General features: G+C 47.0%; 1 protein-coding gene across 1 annotated transcript; it reads left to right on the plus strand.

Moving 5' to 3' along the window:
* Nucleotides 1-689: 689 nt before the first annotated feature.
* LOC136653314 (vomeronasal type-2 receptor 26-like) lies at nucleotides 690-18,323 on the plus strand. The gene is made up of 4 exons (XM_066630225.1): nucleotides 690-740; nucleotides 1,432-1,558; nucleotides 10,568-11,423; nucleotides 18,278-18,323. Exons 1-4 carry the CDS (start codon nucleotides 690-692, stop codon nucleotides 18,321-18,323), a joined length of 1,080 nt encoding a protein of 359 aa, XP_066486322.1.
* The last annotated feature ends 2,328 nt before the right edge of the window (nucleotides 18,324-20,651 follow it).

Genomic DNA, 20,651 nt, shown 5'->3' on the forward strand with positions numbered 1-20,651 from the left:
CCACAGCTACAGCATCTACAACGCTGCTCATGCTTTAGCGCATGCTTTACATGCCATGCAGTCATGCAGAACCAGGCAATGGATAATGAGGAATGGAAGGAGATTGAGTCTTTGGGATCAACAGCCATGGCAGGTAGTGACCTGAGCATGCAAATTTGAAAGAGTGCCATATATCTAAAGGAGCAGAAACACGTCAAAATGTTTCTGTACCAAGTGTGCATGAACTCAGCTTCCTTTCCCTCCCCACTGTTTAAAAACTGTCGTTTTCATCTTTCAGCCATTAAAAAGGGTAAAGAGCTCAGCTTCGTACCCAGTAGAATTGTTGCTACTGGAACTGAAAATTTCCCTTGTGATATTTCCCAAGATATTTTCATATATTAGCATAATGGTTTTCCTTCCTGATTTCTCCTTCTAAAACCAAGATTTCAGCAGGGATGGGGCTAGACAGACCAGTGGTCTCAGCATATGTCACATCTTTTTTGAAATGTTTTGTGTTTCCATTTTTATTCTAGCTTCACCGCTTTCTGGAAAGAGTTGCATTTAATAACAGTGCTGGAGATTTAGTGTCTTTTGACCAGAACAGGGAATTGGCAGCTGGATTTGATGTTATAAACTGGGTCACTTTTCCAAACCAGTCCTTTTCAAGGGTAAAGGTTGGAAGACTTGACCCCCAGCGATCTATTGACAACATGGTTACTTTCTATGATGATGCAATCACATGGCACAGCTATTTTAACCAGGTAGGGCAGTGGTTTTCAGACTGGGGCATTGTGACGCCCAGTCTGAGGGCCCCGGCCTCTTTCCCTTTAAGGGGTGGGGGCAGGGGGGAGGCAGGGAGGAAACAGCGACGCAATCCCCAGGGTCGCACCGCTCAGGAGGGCTGCAGTGACTGGGATGCACTCACCAGTCCCTTCAGCCGCTATTGGGGGTGCTGGGAGCTCTGTGTGAGCATCTGCAGGGCTCTCCAGCTCATTATAAGTGAAAGTGGAGCAATCTCGGAAGAGGTGGCTCCAGATGGCCGTCGGAATGGGAGCTGAAGTCTACCTGGCAAGTAGCTCTGGACTCCAAGTCCAGACTGGAGCTCAAGTTTACCTGTCCAGCAAACGTTGGCCACAGAGACCAAAGTTCAACTAGGAGTCCAGGTCTACCCTGCTTGGTTGACCTGGGCTGTGGAGCTAAGGTAGTGTTCATGTCTTCCCCAACATAAACACTGGATCCACCCCAAGAGAGGAAGAGGAAATATGGGTGAAAGGAGAGTGTTGAGTGAGAACATTGGCAGAGCAGAAGCTGAATCATCATCTACCTGAAAAGTCAGGAAGACTTTAGTGGGCCCTGTCCCAACATCCCATTTGCAGTACTGTAGATCCACTACTAAGATACAAGCACTCAAACTACTATTAATATTTGATCTTTTTCCCATTTATGGAACAGACATTGCCTTCTTCTGTGTGTACTACCAGCTGTCTTCCTGGTTATAGGAGGAGAAAACAGGAGGGGAAGCCGTTTTGCTGTTATGATTGCATCCCATGCCCAGAAGGGAAATTTTCAAGTCAGAGAGGTAAGTCATGTATCTTACAACATAATGTTTTCCTGTCTTGAGGAATGTATATTACATACCATATACATTTATGGGATTTGCGAAAGAGAGAGATTTAACATACATGCACACAGAGGCAGCAGAGCATAAACTGTTTCACTTACTTTTTCTCACTAATATAAATGGCATTCATGCATTTGTATAGGCAATTTTCACAATGGAGAGAGGTGAAAAGTGGCATGTCCCAAGGATCTGTCTTGGGACCAGTGTTTTTTATTTTTTATTTTTTTCATAAATGACATGGAGTCAGGGATAAGCAGCGGCGTGACCAACTTTATGGGTGGCACAAAACTCTTCTGGGTGATGAAGACTTGAAGGAATTGTGAAGAGCTCCGGAAGGATCTCTCCAAACTGGGAGACTGGGCAGCAAAATGGCAGGTGCTGTTGTTGTTCAGTCGTTGTTGTTAAGTCTTATCTGACTCTTCATGACCCCATGGACCACAGCACGCCAGGCCCCCCTGTCTACTACTAACTTCTGGAGTTTGTCTAAGTTCATGTTCATTGCCTCTGTGACACTATCTAACCATCTCATCCTTTGCTGTCCCCTTCTCCTTTTGCTTTCAATTTTTCCCAGCATCGGGGTCTTTTCTAAAGAGTCCTCCCTTCTCATGAGATGACCAAAGTATTGAAGCTTCAGCTTCAGCATCTGTCCTTCCAATGAAAAGTCAGGGCTGATTTCCTGTAGGATTGACTGAGTTGCAGTCCAGGGAACTCTCAAAAGTCTTCTCCAACACCATAATTCATAAGCATCCATTTTTCAGCACTCAACCCTCCTTAGTCCAGCTCTCACAACCATACATTACAACTGGGAAAACATAGATTTGATTATACGGACCTTTGTCAACAAAGTGATGTCTCGGCTTTTCATTAATTTTTCTAGGCTTCCCATATCTTTCCTCCCAAGAAGTAAGTGTCATTTAATTTCCGGGCTCCAATCTCCGTCTGCAGTGATCTTGGAGCCCAAGAAGATAAACTCTGTCATGGCTTCTATCTCTTTTCCTTCTGTTTGCCATGGGTTGATGGGACCGGATATCACGATCTTAGTTTTTTTAATGTTGCACATTTTGCAATTTCTTCCTTTACCCTTATCAAAAGGTTATTTAGATCCTCCTCCTTTTCTGTCATTTGAGTGCTATCATCTGCATATCTGAGGTTATTGATATTTTTCTGGCTTGTGATTCACCCAGCCCAGCCTTTTACATGATGTACTCTGCATATAAGTGAAATAAGCAGGGTGACAATTCACAGCCTTGTTGTACTCCTTTCCCTTAAACCAATCAATTGTTCCATATCTGGTTCTAACTGTTGCCTCTTGACTCTCATGCAGATTTCTCAGGAGACAGATAAAGTGGTCTGGTACTCCCATCTCTTTAAGAACTTGCCACAATTTGCTGTGATCCACACAATTGAAGGCTTTTGTGTGGTCAATGAAGCAGAAGTAGTCACTTTGATGACAGGTGCATTTCAAAATAAATAAGTGTAAAGTAATGTATATTAGGGCAAAAAAACAAACAAACCCAAACTCCCTATATAAGCTAATGGGTTCTGAGCTGTCTGTGACAGATCAGGAGAGAGATCTTGGGGTGCTGGTGGATAGCTTGATCAAAGTGTCAACCCAGTGTGTGGTGACTGTGAAGAAGGCCAATTCCACGCATGGGATTATTAAAAAAGGAATTGAGAATAAAATGGCCAACATTATAATTCCACTTTGCAAATAGATGTTAAGGCCACATCTGGAGTACTGCATGCAGTTCTGGTCACCACATCTAGAAAATGATATAGTAGAACTGGAAAAGTTGCAGAAGAGAATGACCAAAATGGTACTGGGCTGGGGCACCCACTTTATGAGGAAACACTAAAGTATTTTGGGCTCTTTGGAAAGAAGGAGACTGAGGAGGGACTTGACTGAGATGTACAAAATTATGCAGGGGATGGGTAGACTGGATAGAGGGATGTTCTTTTCCCTCTCATGCAACACCTGAACCAGCGGACATCCACTAAAATTGAGTGTTGGGAGAGTTAGGACAGACTAAAGAAAATATTTCTTTACTGAGCTTGTCATTAATCTGTGGAATTCCTTGCCACAGTGTGTGGTGATGGCATCTGCTCCATCTTGTTCAGAATTATGAAGGAAAAGTTCATCACGGATTACAGGCATGATGGGTATATACAACTTCCAGGTTTTATAAGTAGGCTACCTTAGAATGCCAGGTGCAAGGGAGTGGCAACAGGGTGGAGGTATGTTGTGTGCTCCCAGAGGCAACTGTGGGCCACTGTGAGATACAGGAAGCTGGACTAGATGGACCTTTGGTCTGATCCAGTGGGCTCTTCTGATGTTATGTTATTATAGGAGGAGGGTGCCATCACCAATTAACACTATGCTTAATTATCACCATGGTTATCCTGAATACTTTTATGCTTACTGAATGACTAGGAGCCCAATCCTGGGCTCGGTGCAGTAGCTTTGTGCCGCCGTGCACTGTCACAAATGTGCTATAAAGCATGTTTGCCAGGCTTACCGCCGGGCTACTGCCCGTGCTAGCCCAGTGCTGGCCGACTGAGCCGTGGCATAGTAAGTGGGTGCAGGGAGGAGGCATTCCAGGAAGGGGGGCGGAGGGCAGAGAGAGGTCGGGGAGGAGGCGTGATGGGGAGGTGGGGGCAGAGAGGGAGCGGGCAGGAGGCGTGCTAGGGGGAGGGAATGGGATGGCGGGGGGGCGGGTCCAGTGGAGCGGAGCTCCACAGGATCCTGTCCGTTCATGCAGGGCTCAGTGCTCTACATGAGCACCTTTACCGCCGACTTTTTGATCAGAAGGGAATGAAAGTCCCCTTCTCCCAAGGTGCTGCCCATGGCAGGCATTCTCAGCGCCACCACAGCCGCGTGCCCCGGGCAGCTCAGGATTGGGCTGTTGGTTATTGCTTTAACTAGCTAATTGTAACTTGCTTAATTTTTATCCCTGCATTACACACACCTGAGGGCTGGGGATAAGAATAAGAACATAAGAACATAAGAACAGCCCCACTGGATCAGGCCATAGGCCCATCTAGTCCAGCTTCCTGTATCTCACAGCGGCCCACCAAATGCCCCAGGGAGCACACCAGATAACAAGAGACCTCGTCCTGGTGCTCTCCCCTACATCTGGCATTCTGACTTAACCCATTCCTAAAATCAGGAGGTTGCGCATACACATCATGGCTTGTACCCCATAATGGATTTTTCCTCCAGAAACTCGTCCAATCCCCTTTTAAAGGCGTCTAGGCTAGACGCCAGCACCACATCCTGTGGCAAGGAGTTCCACAGACTGACCACGCGCTGAGTAAAGAAATATTTTCTTTTGTCTGTCCTAACCCGCCCAACACTCAATTTTAGTGGATGTCCCCTGGTTCTGGTATTATGTGAGAGTGTAAAGAGCATCTCCCTATCTACTCTGTCCATCCCCTGCATAATTTTGTATGTCTCAATCATGTCCCCCCTCAAGCGTCTCTTTTCTAGGCTGAAGAGGCCCAAACGCCGTAGCCTTTCCTCATAAGGAAGGTGCCCCAGCCCCGTAATCAGCTTAGTCGCTCTCTTTTGCACCTTTTCCATTTCCACTATGTCTTTTTTGAGATGCGGCGACCAGAACTGGACACAATACTCCAGGTGTGGCCTTACCATCGATTTGTACAACGGCATTATAATATTAGCCGTTTTGTTCTCAATACCCTTCCTAATGATCCCAAGCATAGAATTGGCCTTCTTCACTGCCGCCGCACATTGGGTCGATACTTTCATCGACCTGTCCACCACCACCCCAAGATCTCTCTCCTGATCTGTCACAGACAGCTCAGAACCCATCAGCCTATATCTAAAGTTTTGATTTTTTGCCCCAATGTGCATGACTTTACACTTACTGACATTGAAGCGCATCTGCCATTTTGCTGCCCATTCTGCCAGTCTGGAGAGATCCTTCTGGAGCTCCTCACAATCACTTCTGGTCTTCACCACTCGGAAAAGTTTGGTGTCGTCTGCAAACTTAGCCACTTCACTGCTCAGCCCTGTCTCCAGGTCATTTATGAAGAGGTTGAAAAGCACCGGTCCCAGGACAGATCCTTGGGGCACACCGCTTTTCACCTCTCTCCATTGTGAAAATTGCCCATTGACACCCACTCTCTGCTTCCTGGCCTCCAACCAGTTCTCAATCCATGAGAGGACCTGTCCTCTAATTCCCTGACTGTGGAGTTTTTTCAGTAGCCTTTGGTGAGGGACCGTGTCAAATGCCTTCTGAAAGTCCAGATATATAATGTCCACGGGTTCTCCCGCATCCACATGCCTGTTGACCTTTTCAAAGAATTCTATAAGGTTTGTGAGGCAAGACTTACCCTTACAGAAGCCATGCTGACTCTCCCTCAGCAAGGCCTGTTCATCTATGTGTTTTGAGATCCTATCTTTGATGAGGCATTCCACCATCTTACCCGGTATGGATGTTAGGCTGACCGGCCTATAGTTTCCCGGGTCCCCCCTCTTTCCCTTTTTAAAAATAGGCGTGACATTTGCTATCCTCCAATCTTCTGGTACCGTGGCCGTTTTGAGGGACAAGTTGCATACCTTAGTCAAGAGATCTGCAACTTCATTCTTCAATTCCTTAATAACCCTTGGGTGTATGCCATCAGGGCCTGGTGACTTATTGATCTTTAATTTATCAATGAGGTCTGAAACATCTTCTCTTTTAACCTCTATCTGACTTAACTCCTCGGTTAGGAGGGGCCGTTCGGGCAGCGGTATCTGCCCGAGGTCTTCTGCCGTGAAGACAGATGCAAAGAACTCATTTAATTTCTCTGCCATCTCTAAGTCTCCTTTTATCTCCCCTTTCCCTCCCTCACCATCCAGAGGGCCAACCGCTTCTCTGGCGGGTTTCCTGCTTCTAACATATTTGAAGAAGCTTTTATTATTCCCCTTAATGTTGCTGGCCATGCGTTCCTCATAGTCTCGCTTGGCCTCCCCTATCACCTTCTTACATTTCTTTTGCCACAGTTTATGTTCCTTTTTATTCTCTTCATCAGGGCAAGACTTCCATTTGCGGAAGGAAGCTTCCTTGCCTTTCACAGCCTCTCTAACTTGGCTGGTTAGCCATGCGGGCACTCTCCTGGATTTAGTGGAACCCTTCTTTCTTTGCGGTATACACCTCTGCTGGGCCTCTATTACTGTTGTTTTAAGCAGCCTCCATGCACTCTGGAGAGACTGGACTCTTTTTACCCTCCCTTTCAACCTCCTTCTAACCAGCCTCCTCATTTGAGGGAAGTCCGCCCGTCGGAAGTCAAGGGTTTTTGTTAGAGATTTGCCTGGTATTCTTCCCCCAACGTGCACGTCAAAACGTATCGCAGCATGATCACTGTTCCCCAATGGCTCAGTAACGTTTACATCTCTAACCAGGTCCTGCGTACCGCACAAAATTAAATCCAGAGTCACCTGTCCTCTGGTGGGCTCCTTGACTAGCTGATCTAAGCCACAGTCATTTAGCACGTCAAGAAATCCGGTTTCCTTATCATGACCAGAACACAAATTGACCCAGTCAATATGAGGATAATTGAAGTCCCCCATGATTACAACCCTGTCCTTCCTTGTCACCTCCCTGATCTGTTTCCTCATTTCAAGGTCCCCATCAGATTTCTGGTCTGGAGGACGATAGCACGCCCCCAGTATTACATTGCTGCACAAGCCTGGTAATTTAACCCACAGAGATTCTACGGTGGAGTCGGACCCACCTTCAATCTCTACTTTGCTGGATTCTATCCCTTCCTTAACATAAAGGGCCACCCCACCTCCAACACGCCCCTGCCTGTCCCTCCTGTAGAGTTTATAGCCCGGGATTGCGGTATCCCACTGATTCTCCGCATTCCACCAGGTTTCCGTTATGCCCACTATGTCAATATTTTCCCTTGTCACCAGACATTCCAGTTCTCCCACCTTTGCTCGTAGACTTCGGGCATTCGCATAAAAGCATTTATACACGGAATGCCCCAGGATGGGCTGCTTATTCGCTCCTTTGTCCCCGCATCCTCTCATTGTGCCAAACCGTCTATCACATCCCATCACCCTACTTTTCCCAATTTCTTCTCCTACCCTGCCTTTGTCTTGTTGTTCTCTAACCTCCCCATCCTCATCCCATAGGGATGAGGAGTCCCGAACCGGATGCCCCTCGGCTCCTGTCGGCCTTCCCCCAGGGATCAGTTTAAAAGCTGCTCTGCCACCTTTTTAATGTTATGCGCCAGCAGTCTGGTTCCATTCTGGTTCAAATGGAGCCCGTCCCTCTTGTACAGGCCCCGCTTGTCCCAAAACGTTCCCCAGTGCCTAACGAATCTAAACCCCTCCTCCCTACACCACCGTCTCATCCACGCATTGAGACCCCTGATCTCCGCCTGCCTAGCTGGCCCTGTGCGTGGAACAGGTAGCACTTCAGAGAACGCTACCTTTGAGGTCCTGGCTTTCAGCTTCCTGCCTAAAAGCCTAAATTTGGCCTCCAGGACCTCCCAGCTACACTTGCCCACGTCGTTGGTGCCGACATGCACCACAGCCGCTACCTCTCCCCCAGCACTGTCTACTAGCCTGTCTAGACGAGAAGTGATGTCCGCAACCTTCGCACCAGGCAGGCAAGTCACCATGCGGTCCTCACATCCGTCGCAAACCCCCCTCTCTATGTTTCTAATAATCGAATCCCCCACTACAAGAAGCCCCCGACCCCCCTCCCGCCGAGGAGTATCCCGAGTGCGCTCGGATACGGGCCCATCCCCTGGAGAAGGGATCCCCCCTAGGGGATTGTTTCCCTCCTCTCCAGGATGACGTCCTCCAGTCCCGAGACTTCCCACCCGGGCAGCCGAGGAGCTGCACGCCTGAGGTTGGGACGAAGCCTGATCGTCCCCGGAAGTCTCCCCACGGTCCTCCTCTGGCTGCCTGCGCTTCTCCAGGTCGGCCACCAAGGCTTCAAGGGAGCGGACGTGTTCCCTGAGAGCCTGGAGCTCCTTGCACCGAGGACACACCCATGACTTATGCCCCAGAGGCATATAATCATACATGTGGCACTCAATGCAGAACACTGGATAGCCCCCACCCTGCTGCTGGCTGTCTGACTGCATAGCTTTTTTGTTGTTGTTGTTGTTGTTTTATTTATGGGTCCTTTTAAAAACCGTACACTGGATAGCAGCCCGCTTCTCAAGGGAAGAGGAAGGGCAGCGTATGGGGCCCTGGCCTCCTCGCCCTGCTGCTGAACTCGCCCAGATGCTAAACTCTTGTGCCTTACCTGGCACTTAGTTCCCAGAGGCACTGGGGGTCCCAGAGGCCACACGCGTCTGCAGAGAGCCTCACGCGATGGCCTGCCTAGCTTTATACTCCTGGCTGGCTCCTCCCCCCTCCTTCCTTCCTGATTGAACGGGGGCTGGCCTTCCCAGGTGAGCTTACAAAAGCTCAGGAAGGCAAATGGCTGCTGATGGGCGTGACCTACTCTGCAGGCTCCTGAATGGACTGCTTGGATTAGCCTACTGGGGCTCTTAATGGGTTGGGAATTGGCCCTTCCTAGGTCCTTTCCCTCCTAGTTCTGTTCTCTTAGGCTGGACTGTTTTTGTAACCTCAAGCTAGTTTTTATTTGGGTTTGTTTAATTATTTATTGCTCACTAGATCCTGTGTCCCAATTTACTGACCTGTTTAGGTTATGTTCTAACTTAGATTAGGTTTAACCTGGGTTAAGTATAGGTTTAATTTAAACAAGTAGAAAACCTGCTTTTCACTTTATCCTCCTCCCTTCCTTCGATTAAGTGCTACCTTAGGTGCAGCTAACTTTCAATTTTGATTTAAATGCCTGACCCTTGGGCACTTACTCACGAGTAGGACTCTGCTCCTGCTCACGAGTAGCCCTATGTACCTCCCTTAGGTGCTAACTTTCAATTTTGATTTAAGGTTGCTTTAAAGGTAAGATTAAGGTTAGAAGAGAGGGAGTTAGAAAGACAAAGCGTTAGAATGAGTACACTTACCTCCTCCTCCTGCTCCTCCTCCTCTCCTTCTCCACAACTCAGAGGTCTCCTTGCCTTCTCCTCGCCCAGATGCTAAACTCTTGTGCCTTACCTGGCACTTAGTTCCCAGAGGCACTTGGTGTCCCAGAGGCCACACGCGTCTGCCCTCAGTTTGGCTGTACTTGTCGTAAGAGGCAACTGAACAGCCACCGGGTAGATGGGACTCATTAGCCTGGGAAGGCAGCTCATCTGAGAGAAGGAAAACTCTGATCCCAAACCTCCACTGCCTTGCGGCTACATCCAGTTATGGAAAAGGCTTCAGGAGTCAACCTCGAGGCAAAATCTGGAGCCAGAGTCTCTGAGGCAGTTCATGGCTGAACACAGTCACGTTCTGGCAACTCCTGCGACATCACTGGAACCAACCGTATTGGCTTCTGCCTTTCCATTGGACCATTTCAGCGATGTGGAGGGGGGATTTGCTGCATGGGGAACAGTCTATCCTCCATATCTACTTTACCCAGGCTTCGCGCACTGGAGAGGACACTCTGTTCCAGAACATTATTCAGAGTGCGATACTATAGTCTTCCGAGACTGAAGGATGCCAACAAGAATTACACACACACATTAATATACATAATATACACATATTAATATGTGTTTATTTACCTAGATATGTTGTTTAGCAGGTTCTCAGAAAGGCTACTGACACAGAGGAGGTTGGTTCCCACCTCCTGTTGGTTGTGTTCAGCGGTCACCTCCAAGGTTTTGCATTGGCAATTTGAATCTGAATAGGCAATTAGCACTTGCATGCTAAAAAAAAAAGACTCCATTCTGCTTCTTCATTATTTCAGTGTTGTCAGTACTCTGGTTCATAACCTGTCAAAATGCAGGGAATGCCTATAACCCCTATATATAGTTGAATACAACATTTTTGATGCAGAGAGCAAAGTTATATGTTGACAAAAACAAAGGCTCTCACATTTCATTTTGCAGATGTGAATGACTGCTCCAAGTGCCCAGAACATCAATATCCAAACAGGGCCAAAGATTTCTGCATTCCTAAGATTACAACTTTCTTATCTTATGAAGAATCTTTGGGGACCAGCTTAGTCAGTCTAGCACTTTCTTTTGCTTTGATCACAACTCTCGTACTTGGAATATTTGTACAGCACCATGACACTCCCATCGCCAAAGCCAACAACCGGGACCTCACCTACACCCTCCTCATCTCCCTCCTGCTCTGCTTCCTTTGTTCACTACTGTTCATTGGACAACCTGGGAAGGTGACGTGTCTCCTCCGACAAACTGCTTTCGGCATCATCTTCTCAGTGGCTGTTTCTTGTGTTCTAGCAAAAACTATCACTGTAGTTTTGGCCTTCATGGCCACCAAACCAGGAAGTATAATGAGGAAATGGGTGGGGAAAAGACTGGCTAGTGCCATTGTGCTTTGCAGTTCCCTGGTTCAAGCTGTCATTTGTGTGGTGTGGCTGACAAACTCTCCCCCATTCCCAGATACTGACATGAACTCAGTACCTGAAGAAATGGTCCTGGAATGCAATGAGGGCTCTGTGACGATGTTTTACTGTGTCTTGGGCTACATGGGCTTCCTGGCCATTGTCAGCTTTGCTGTGGCTTTCCTGGCCAGGAAGCTCCCAGACACCTTCAACGAAGCCAAGTTCATCACTTTCAGCATGTTGGTCTTTTGCAGTGTTTGGCTATTGTTCATTCCCACCTACCTGAGCTCTAAGGGAAAATCCATGGTAGCTGTGGAGGTCTTCTCTATCTTAGCATCCAGTGCTGGGTTGCTGGGCTGTATCTTTTTCCCCAAATGTTACATTATTGTATTGAGGCCAGAGCTGAATGACAGAGAACAACTCAACTACAGGAAAAGTAGTGAGAAGGTTTAAGTGATTCACACTTGTCTGCACACACCTGGAATGTTCTGAGAGTACCTTGTTGGACTCATCCCTTGCACTTGCAAAACACAGATGGAGAAGCCTCACTAAAAATGGCCACCTAGCCGGATATCTTTGCTGGTCGCTCCTAGTTGTTTCTACATTTTTTCTTCCTTAGATTGGACTTCTGGTTTATTTTTTGTCCAGGAGGTCTCACAATCTGTTCCTGAATCAAAAGGCACTGGCAGCGCTTGTTTGTTTGCAACTATGCGTGGATTACAGTGGATTGTTATTTCAAATTTTGAAACACGGAGGCCATGGGGGAAAAGAGGAGGCAGAGAAACTGCTCAGAACATGGTAACTCTCCCGGCAAGTCCTCAAAACAGAGATGCCTGGATGAACTCTCCTGGATGCAATATGTGAGAGAGCCTAATTTTATCTCTTCTAATAATTTTGCTGTCCTTGATGTCCAAGACACTGTCGTGGAGTCAGAGGGTGGAGACCAGCAGCCCCCCTTCCCCCAGTTGGGAGACATCTATGACTCACAGTCACCACATCTCCCCTCTCTACATGACAAGCTCTCGCTACAGAAATAGAGTGCTACCAGTAATCAGTTTTTAACCTTTTTAGGAGATTACTCCATAACAATGGGGAACACAATTGTATACATCTGCCGGCAGTTCAACTCTATTTTATCAAAGCTGGACTTGCTTCATAAGGATGTCCAGAGCCCTCCTCTCTCACCTTCCCATCCTGTACAACATTTGGACACTCACTCCAGACATCCAAGAAACCCACTCCTGTCTGAAGAGGGGGTGAGCCCAGAACCCCATGTGAATTTGGCCCGTCACTTGCTGAGAAATCAACTGATGTTAGTGATCTGGCACACACCCCTTAATTGGGGAAAACAGACAAATAAATCACGAGCACCTGACTCCTTATCCAGGCTACTCTCTCTTGATAGTCATAACATTGATTTAATTGAAATGATCTGGCTCCAAATGCCACGATGTTCCCGCATTTTGCTGAAGTTCAAGACTCACAGGTTTCCTTGCTTACTTCCTGAAAGGAAGCAAGTTCTCAAAAAATTCAGTATTTTCCAAAACTGGGTGTTTGGCAAAATGCATATTAATCCACTATTCCAGAGAAACCATCTGAACCAGATGAAAAATTAGCTATTAAAAGTTTCAGGCTGCCTTCCTTCCCAACACTGCTAAATTCATTTTGTCCCACAATCCTAGGTATATCTACTCAAAATTAAGTCCCATTGAGTTTCCTGGAACTTACTCCCAGCTAATTGTACACAGGATTGGAGGCCGAGTCATTTTTTTATTGAGAACTTATACTTCCAGCAATGGACAGGATTCTCAAAGTAAGGAAGTTAGCTCAAGGTTTAATGAGGGCTTTTCTTTCCCGCAAGTAACTTGGTAATGATAGGTTATTTGCTGCTTCTGTTCTGAGGCTACAAAGCAGATGAGGTCCTTGTTGCAGCAGGTGGCTCAATGTGACAGTAACAGACCTGCCATACCACACTGCCCCCCTCCCTGGAAGTGCCAGGGCCTATAAGAGGAGGGTATTGACAGCCAGAATAGTCTTTGGAGCCCAGGCCTACTAGGCTTCTTGATGCAGAGCCCAGGTCTACCTGATCATGCAGCATTGGTAGCTAGAAAAAGTAATATGGAAAACCAAACACACCCCTAAGTCTCTCTAAAATCTTTGAAATATAGAAAATTGATTGCAGAAAATTAGCATCATTGTATTTAGGCTCACACTAAAATGGACCAAAATGAACTTCTGCAGCAGCTGTAGTTCCACACCTGGGTCACTGAGCTTTTACACACTCCTCCATTGTTATGAGACCCAAAGAGCTACTGTAGTAAGCCTGTTTCCTCCCAGATTTGACTGTGTTCAGGCGGGTCATGGATGCATTCCTGAACCTGGTGTGTATGGCTTGCAGCGGCAGTTGACACTGCATGCATGTGATTGTGCCCGATCTCAGGTGAGATAGGAAAATGTCAGCTCCCAGGAACTTTCTGGGCCCCCTGCTTTGGCTCCTGGGCCCCCTTTCAGACCCTGGGCCCAGGTACAAATTACCCCCGTTACCCCCCTCTCCTAGGCCCTGCCCAGCACAATGGAGCCTTGCGTGACACCAAGGACAACTTGGAAAACCTTCTGAGGCTCCCACAGTCTTAAAGAATACTTCCAGGAAACCTCAAGGAGGGTGTGCATCTTTGACCTCTGAAGATCCTATGCACATCTCGAGGAAAATGAAACTCATATTTCACATTGCAGTGGCGGTCCTGGAGGGGGGCACAGGGGGCAAATGCCCTGAGTGTCCTGGGTGCGGCATTCCAGGCTGATTGGAAAGCCTCCTGAGGCTTCAGATATGATCTTCAGCAGTACTTCTGGGAAACTGGAAGTCTCGGGAGGATTTTTGAGTGATGTGGAATGCCGCACCCATGGCACTAAGGGCATGTGCCCCCCTCCAGGCCTGCCACTGCAATATGAAATATCAGTTTTATTTTCCTCAAGATGCACACAGGGTCTTCAGAGGACAAAGAGACACACTGTCTTTGAGGCTGGTGAAGTGTCCAGCTTCCCACAAGCTGAACAGACATAATTAGCTGAGCTTCTGCAACACACAGCTCAATCTAAAATATGAGGGTTTCCATTTCCAGAAGCTGTTCACTGGGTATTCATAGATCAAAGAGTCATTCCATCCTAGAGGCTGCTGTTACTGAAGGAATAGGTGGCCAGCTAACCACAGGGTGAGCCAAGGTAAGTAGCTTGAGGGGCAGCCCAATCCTGAGCTGCCTGCAGTGTCCAGGCTCGGCGGCACCGAAAAGGGCTGCCACCAAATCCTGCGCCTCCTGCGCAACCACGGGAGGCAACTCTGGAGAAGGGGACTTTTGGTAAGGTAAGCAGCCCCGCAATGGGGCTACTCTCTTTAGCACCGACCAAAAGGTTGGCAATAAAGTAAAGGCGCTTAAGAAGGGCATGCAGCCCTGCACAAGCGCCCTGGATTCTGCAGTGAGTTACAATCATCATAGTGCCACCAAGGATAGGGCAGAAGTGCCCCCCATGAACCTGTCCCTCCCCTTCCCGTGAGCATTCCCTTCCCTAGAGGATTTTGGTGAGTGCTACAACCAAACTCCCACAGATGCAAAGGTACCACATTGAGGTACATTTCCACAATTGCATTTTGATTGGCGCTAAAGTAAAGGAGCTCGTGAAGGGCACGCAGCCCTGCAGAGGTGCCCTGGATCCTGCGGAGCACAGCTCCACAGATCCACCTCTCTCCCTCCCCCGACACGCTTCCTGCCTGCCCATCGGCATGCCTCCCACATGCCCCCGCTGGCCTCCCCCATTCCCAGAATGCCTTCCCCACACCCCCTTCACGGCAGTAGTAATAAGACATACTTCATCTCAAACTATCTTGACAGCGGAAGTCCTGCCCCTCTTTACTGGAAATCCCACCCCCTGAGGGGGATCATGTGACGCCTCAAACAACTCTCCCATGACCGTCAACCACTAGGGAGGGGTTTTGTGTTGCCCTGATATTTGGTTTGGTGGGAAAAGGAGCCTGCCAATAAAGTGCTGGAAAGGGGTTCATGTGACCCTCAAACAACATTCCCCCCTTCCCCGCCAACCACTAGGAAGGGGTTTTGTGGCACCCCAACGTTTGGTTTAGCGGGAAAAGGAGCCCGCCAATGAAGTGCTGGAAAGGGGTTCATGTGACCCCTCAAGCAACTGCTCCTGTCCTCACCACACTCGCCAATTGATCAAGATGGAGAGACCCGAAGACCCAGAGACCGTGCAGCCTTCTGGGGTGGAGACCCCGGTCAGACACGCTGATTCTTAAAGCCCACCCGCTTCGCCTTCCAGAATGCTCAGATCAGTGTTTGAGAGCCTCCCACACATGGCTTCAGTCTCTGAGCGTTTGATGGGATCTGAGGAAGAAAAGCCGCTGCTGTGAAATTGATGTCGGTGACCAATTTTGTAGACTGATACCTGTGGAGCTTCTTTACAAGCTAGCATGGGATGAAGAGACTTTGCGTTTTCCCCAATCGCCTATGACTGCGGGTTTGTGCTTTTGCACACAGTGTCTGAGTTTCCTGAGGCAGCTGCAATCAATATTGCGCTGGTAACATTTTTTTACAGACATGTTTGATACTCATTATTGTTGTATTAATGGTCTAGAAAGACAGAAATATTAGAAATTAAGTTTTTTTTATATTCTTTTAAAGGAATATTTTCAGCCTTCAGAAGACCCCCGTGGATCATTTCAACTCATGTTGCCGCTCAGGCGCTATGAAATCACTAATCAGAGCTACGTTTGTATGTGATTCTTAAGCACCGCTATAGGGGATATTTACTTGACTGCTGCATTGGTTGTAAAATTAAATCCAAGGATAAGGAAGCCCACAATTGCAGATATTGGAATAATTTTGATAGAATAGGTTTCTTCCAAGTTGTGTATAAAAGAATCTACCTGCAGGCAATTCTGAACACTGTGATTAATATAGCTTACAGTTTACGGTTTTTGCATTTGACCACCACAACCGTTGATTATATATTAAGCCTGTTAGCTAGCATGAATGCCTTTCCTGACCCCCTGGATTGGGTTGATACAATGATGAGAGATGATGATTACACTTACCTTGAGTATGTACATCCCGTGGTTTAAAAAAAAAAAGTATCAAAAGTTTCTTGCAAGAGGCCACTGTTGTCTAAGTGTTCGTGACAAGTGAAGATGTAAGAAAGCTTTATGCCTTACAAAGCAATGTCTGTTTAAAAAAAAAAAAATAAAGGAAATGGAAGACCCACAATGTTTGCTTTTTTGAGGGGGAGGAGTGGATGCGTTGCAAGGGGGGGGGAATGAACCAATAGGAAATGGCTTTCAGGAACATTTCCAGGCATGCCTGGCAGCAGCCATGTATTTAAGACCCTGGCCTGAGTGTAAAAAAAATAATGGAGACCATAGACAGGCAGTGCTTAGGTACAGCTATCAATTTTTATAACACTTGGATTCATGTAGTAATTCACTCGAATGGGGTACACACAGGGTTGATTTAACTGAAAAGGTTCCCCTTGAGAATGAAGAACCAGAGCCCTGTATTGGACCTCCAAAGGTCTGCCTGAGAGCCAGGAAATAGAAATGGATTCAGAACCCTATTGGACGCAATCCATGGTAAGCATGTGTTTTTGGGGGGCAGGCAGGGATGGTTTTGATATTGGGCACATGGGGGTGATAATAATAATTTGCATATTTCTTTTAAATAACCAGATGTGGCACTAGACTGGTCGGCTGATGGGGATACCAGTGAAGATATCTGGAAAGTCCCAAAGAAGACAATGCCCTGGTGTCCATGCATGTCTGTATGTAAATTTAACTGGGCAGGTGGAGGGAAATATATACACATGTATATTTTTAAAATAACTAGATACCTCTGAAATATATACACATGTATATTTTTAAAATAACTAGATACCTCAACCACTGAGGAAATGTGAGCAGGGTTTATGCAACATGATTTTTTTTGTCTTGTCTAGGAAATTGAAGAGGCTGTTGGGGGTCTTGAAAAACTGAGTCTCAGTGAACCGTTAGGCCCTTCCTGTTCCCCTAAAATTCTGGAGGAATGAAAATATTTGTGAAGAAGAAAATAAAATCGAATTACGTTATCTGACTGTGCACGTTTCTGTGCTAACTGGAGCCATGGAAAAGCATGACAAAATTTTTAAAAATATATATTATACACCTGGGGCGGTCAGGAGCTTTGGAGGGGTAAACACCCTCTTTCAAGAGACCAAAAAGCATAGTAAATCTCTGACTCAAAAACGTGTTCGGAACGGGCTTGCAGAACAAGATGCTTACACACTGCACAAACAGCTTCAAGTACAATTTAAGAGAAACAAAATGGTTGTTTCGGGAATGGATGCACAATGGCAGGCCGATTTAGTGGACATGCAGAAGTTTTCTAAGTACAACGAGGGGCACAAGTACATTTTAACAGTGGTGGATATACTTTCTAAACATGCATGGGCCAGAAGCTTGAAAGACAAATCAGGCGGACAAGTGGCTAACACTTTTCAGCACATCTTCAAACAGGGGAGAATACCACGCAAACTGCAAACTGATTCTGGTAAAGAATTTATAAAACAGACTTTGAGAGAACTATTAAAAAAACAAGGCATCCATCACTTTGTTACAGGTAATGAGGTCAAAGCGGCTATTGTGGAATGTTTTAATAAAACATTAAAAACAAAAATGTGGAGATTTTTCACAGCTAACAACACTTTTAGATACATGGAAGTGTTGCCACGACTTACAAAAAGTTTTATCCATTTGGTGCACAGGATTACCAGGGTACGGCCTGCGGATGTGAACCATTCCAATGCCGAGTCTGTCTGGAAAACAGTGTACAGAGACTGGGGTAGAGGAAGAAAAGAGGTTCCTGTGTTCAGAAAAGGAGATCATGTGAGGATTTCAAAGCTCAAGGGGGCATTTGAAAAAGGTTACGAACAAAGCTTTACAACTTAGATTTTCATAGTCGACCAAGTCAGCAGCAAGGGGAGAAGACCCATGTACAGCTTAAATGATTACGGGGGAGAGAGCATTGGGGGAACTTTCTATCCTGAAGAATTACAGAGAGTGAGGACGGAAGAGGATACAGTTTACAGGGTTGAAAAAGTTCTAGCTACGAGGGGGAGAGGTAAGAAAAAGCAACACCTGGTGAAATGGTTAGGTTGGCCTGACAAATTCCATAGTTGGGTCACAGACTCTGAGCTGCGTGAAGCTAAGTAGCAGGGGGGGGGGAAATGGCAGAAAACGATTTTTACATTACCCTTCCTAGCAACGCCTGCAATAATATATTTCAACAGAACAACAGTGGTGCCTTCACAATCCATCTGGCGCACTCCCTGGATCTGGCAGGGGAGTGGGAATTGGGGTTAGTGGAGATACAGTACCGTCAAAGCTGGGACACACTCACAGATGATAGAAAGTTTCAAACTGATGATGGAAGGACAGAATGGCTATTCACTCTATGGAGGGGTTATTACGCCTCAGTACCTGACATACTGGATAATATGAACAAGGTGATGAGCCATATAAATCCACCACCTGATCCATCTCTGGCCTATGATTCTGTGGTTAGGAAGGTCTATCTTAATGCTCCGCTGCTTCACAAAATTGAAGCAGAAGCGGAACTGGCCCATATATTAGGGTTGGACACAGGCTTAGCCACCAGAAAATCAACCTTCACCGCAGATATTACAGGTGGGTTTAGCACCCTGTACGTTTACACAGACATTATAGACCACCAGGTAGTGGAGGACTTTATGTGCTTCTGTTGCGATATGTTCCTATTCGTGGGGAGAACGGTGAATGAGTCACAATCACTTACGATAGACGGCATTATGTAGTCGTAAACAGACACCATCACAGTGGAGATAAAGACAGACCAGAACAAAAATGTGTCATTTCGTTTCGGCAAAGTGGTTGTGAAGCTGCACTTCCATCCCCAGAAAATCAGGTTATTTTAAAACATGGTTCTTCTAAAACATTACGGGGATCCCGCCCTTTATTGCAGCTATTATAGGGTGCAAGTGGAGGAAGGTCTTCCAGGATTTCATGGAGCACCTGTTATGTACAGGGCGGGGGTTAGAGGCATATTCCGAAGGCTTTTTCGAAAGGCGGTTCCGCTTTTGAGGAGGGGATTAGAGATTATTAAGCCACACATAAAATTAGCTGCCCGCAATATTACCTGAGACGTGGTTGAGAATGTTTCTCAGGCCGTTTTGAATAAAGCTCTTCTGCAAAGGGGGTTGGGGCTGATGTACATGAAAAGAAGGAAAAGAAGAATAGTATCAAACACACAACACTGCTGCTGGATCCACTTTCACCACTCCTGTTATGCCCCCCTCCCTGCCCCATTTTGCCCTGCTCCACCCCTTTCTTCCCTCCCCCATAAGTGGCATCACTAGGGTTCGCGTCACCCAGTGTGGGAGGCCAGTGCGTCAAGCCCATGATGGACCTCCACCCATGCAGTAGATGGGGCAGTGGGTGTGGTGATGCACCTTTGCCCTGCCCTGCTGGATTTTTGGCTATGACTCAAGTCACTCATCTTTTTGATACATGTGTCGCACAGTGGGAGAGCCAGCATGGGAATGTCAGAGAAATCAGCCAGGCATCCCATTTTCAATCACTGTAGGAACAGTCTCCCCTCACTCCCCCTACATCCTTCTCCCCCTCCCTGGGCTTCTGAAAGCCACTTTTTCCTATGGCTGACCAACCCTCTCCCCCCTCCCTCATCCAGAGAAAATAGATCAGGCAATCCATCCTTTGTCCAATGAATTGGCCATTCCTTGGACAAGAGGCTGCTCCTGCCTCCCTCCCTCATGAGATGACTGGACCTACATTCTTCTTCCCCCACTTCGTGCTCAATTCAGCTACCCCAAATAAAACCTGAATGCTTCCTCCTTCCCTTACCCTCTCCCCAGTCATAAGAACATAAGAACAGCCCCACTGGATCAGGCCATAGGCCCATCTAGTCCAGCTTCCTGTATCTCACAGCGGCCCACCAAATGCCCCAGGGAGCACACCAGATAACAAGAGACCTCATCATGGTGCCCTCCCTTGCATCTGGCACTCTGACATAACCCATTTCTAAAATCAGGAGATTGCGCATACACATCATGGCTTGTACCCCTTAATGGATTTTTCCTCCAGAAACTTGTCCAATCCCCTTTTAAAGGCGTCTAGGCTAGACACCAGCACCACATCCTGTGGCAAGGAGTTCCACAGACTGACCACACGCTGAGTAAAGAAATATTTTCTTTTGTCTGTCCTAACCCGCTCAACACTCAATTTTAGTGGATGTCCCCTGGTTCTGGTGTTATGTGAGAGTGTAAAGAGCATCTCCCTATCCACTCTGTCCATCCCCTGCATAATTTTGTATGTCTCAATCATGCCCCCCCTCAGGCGTCTCTTTTCTAGGCTGAAGAGGCCCAAACGCCGTAGCCTTTCCTCATAAGGAAGGTGCCCCAGCCCCGTAATCATCTTAGTCGCTCTCTTTTGCACCTTTTCCATTTCCACTATGTCTTTTTTGAGATGCGGCACCCAGAACTGGACACAATACTCCAGGTGTGGCCTTACCATAGATTTGTACAATGGCATTATA

Source organism: Tiliqua scincoides, chromosome 5 (genome assembly GCF_035046505.1).
Source record: "Tiliqua scincoides isolate rTilSci1 chromosome 5, rTilSci1.hap2, whole genome shotgun sequence".
Taxonomy (NCBI): Eukaryota; Metazoa; Chordata; class Lepidosauria; order Squamata; family Scincidae; genus Tiliqua; species Tiliqua scincoides.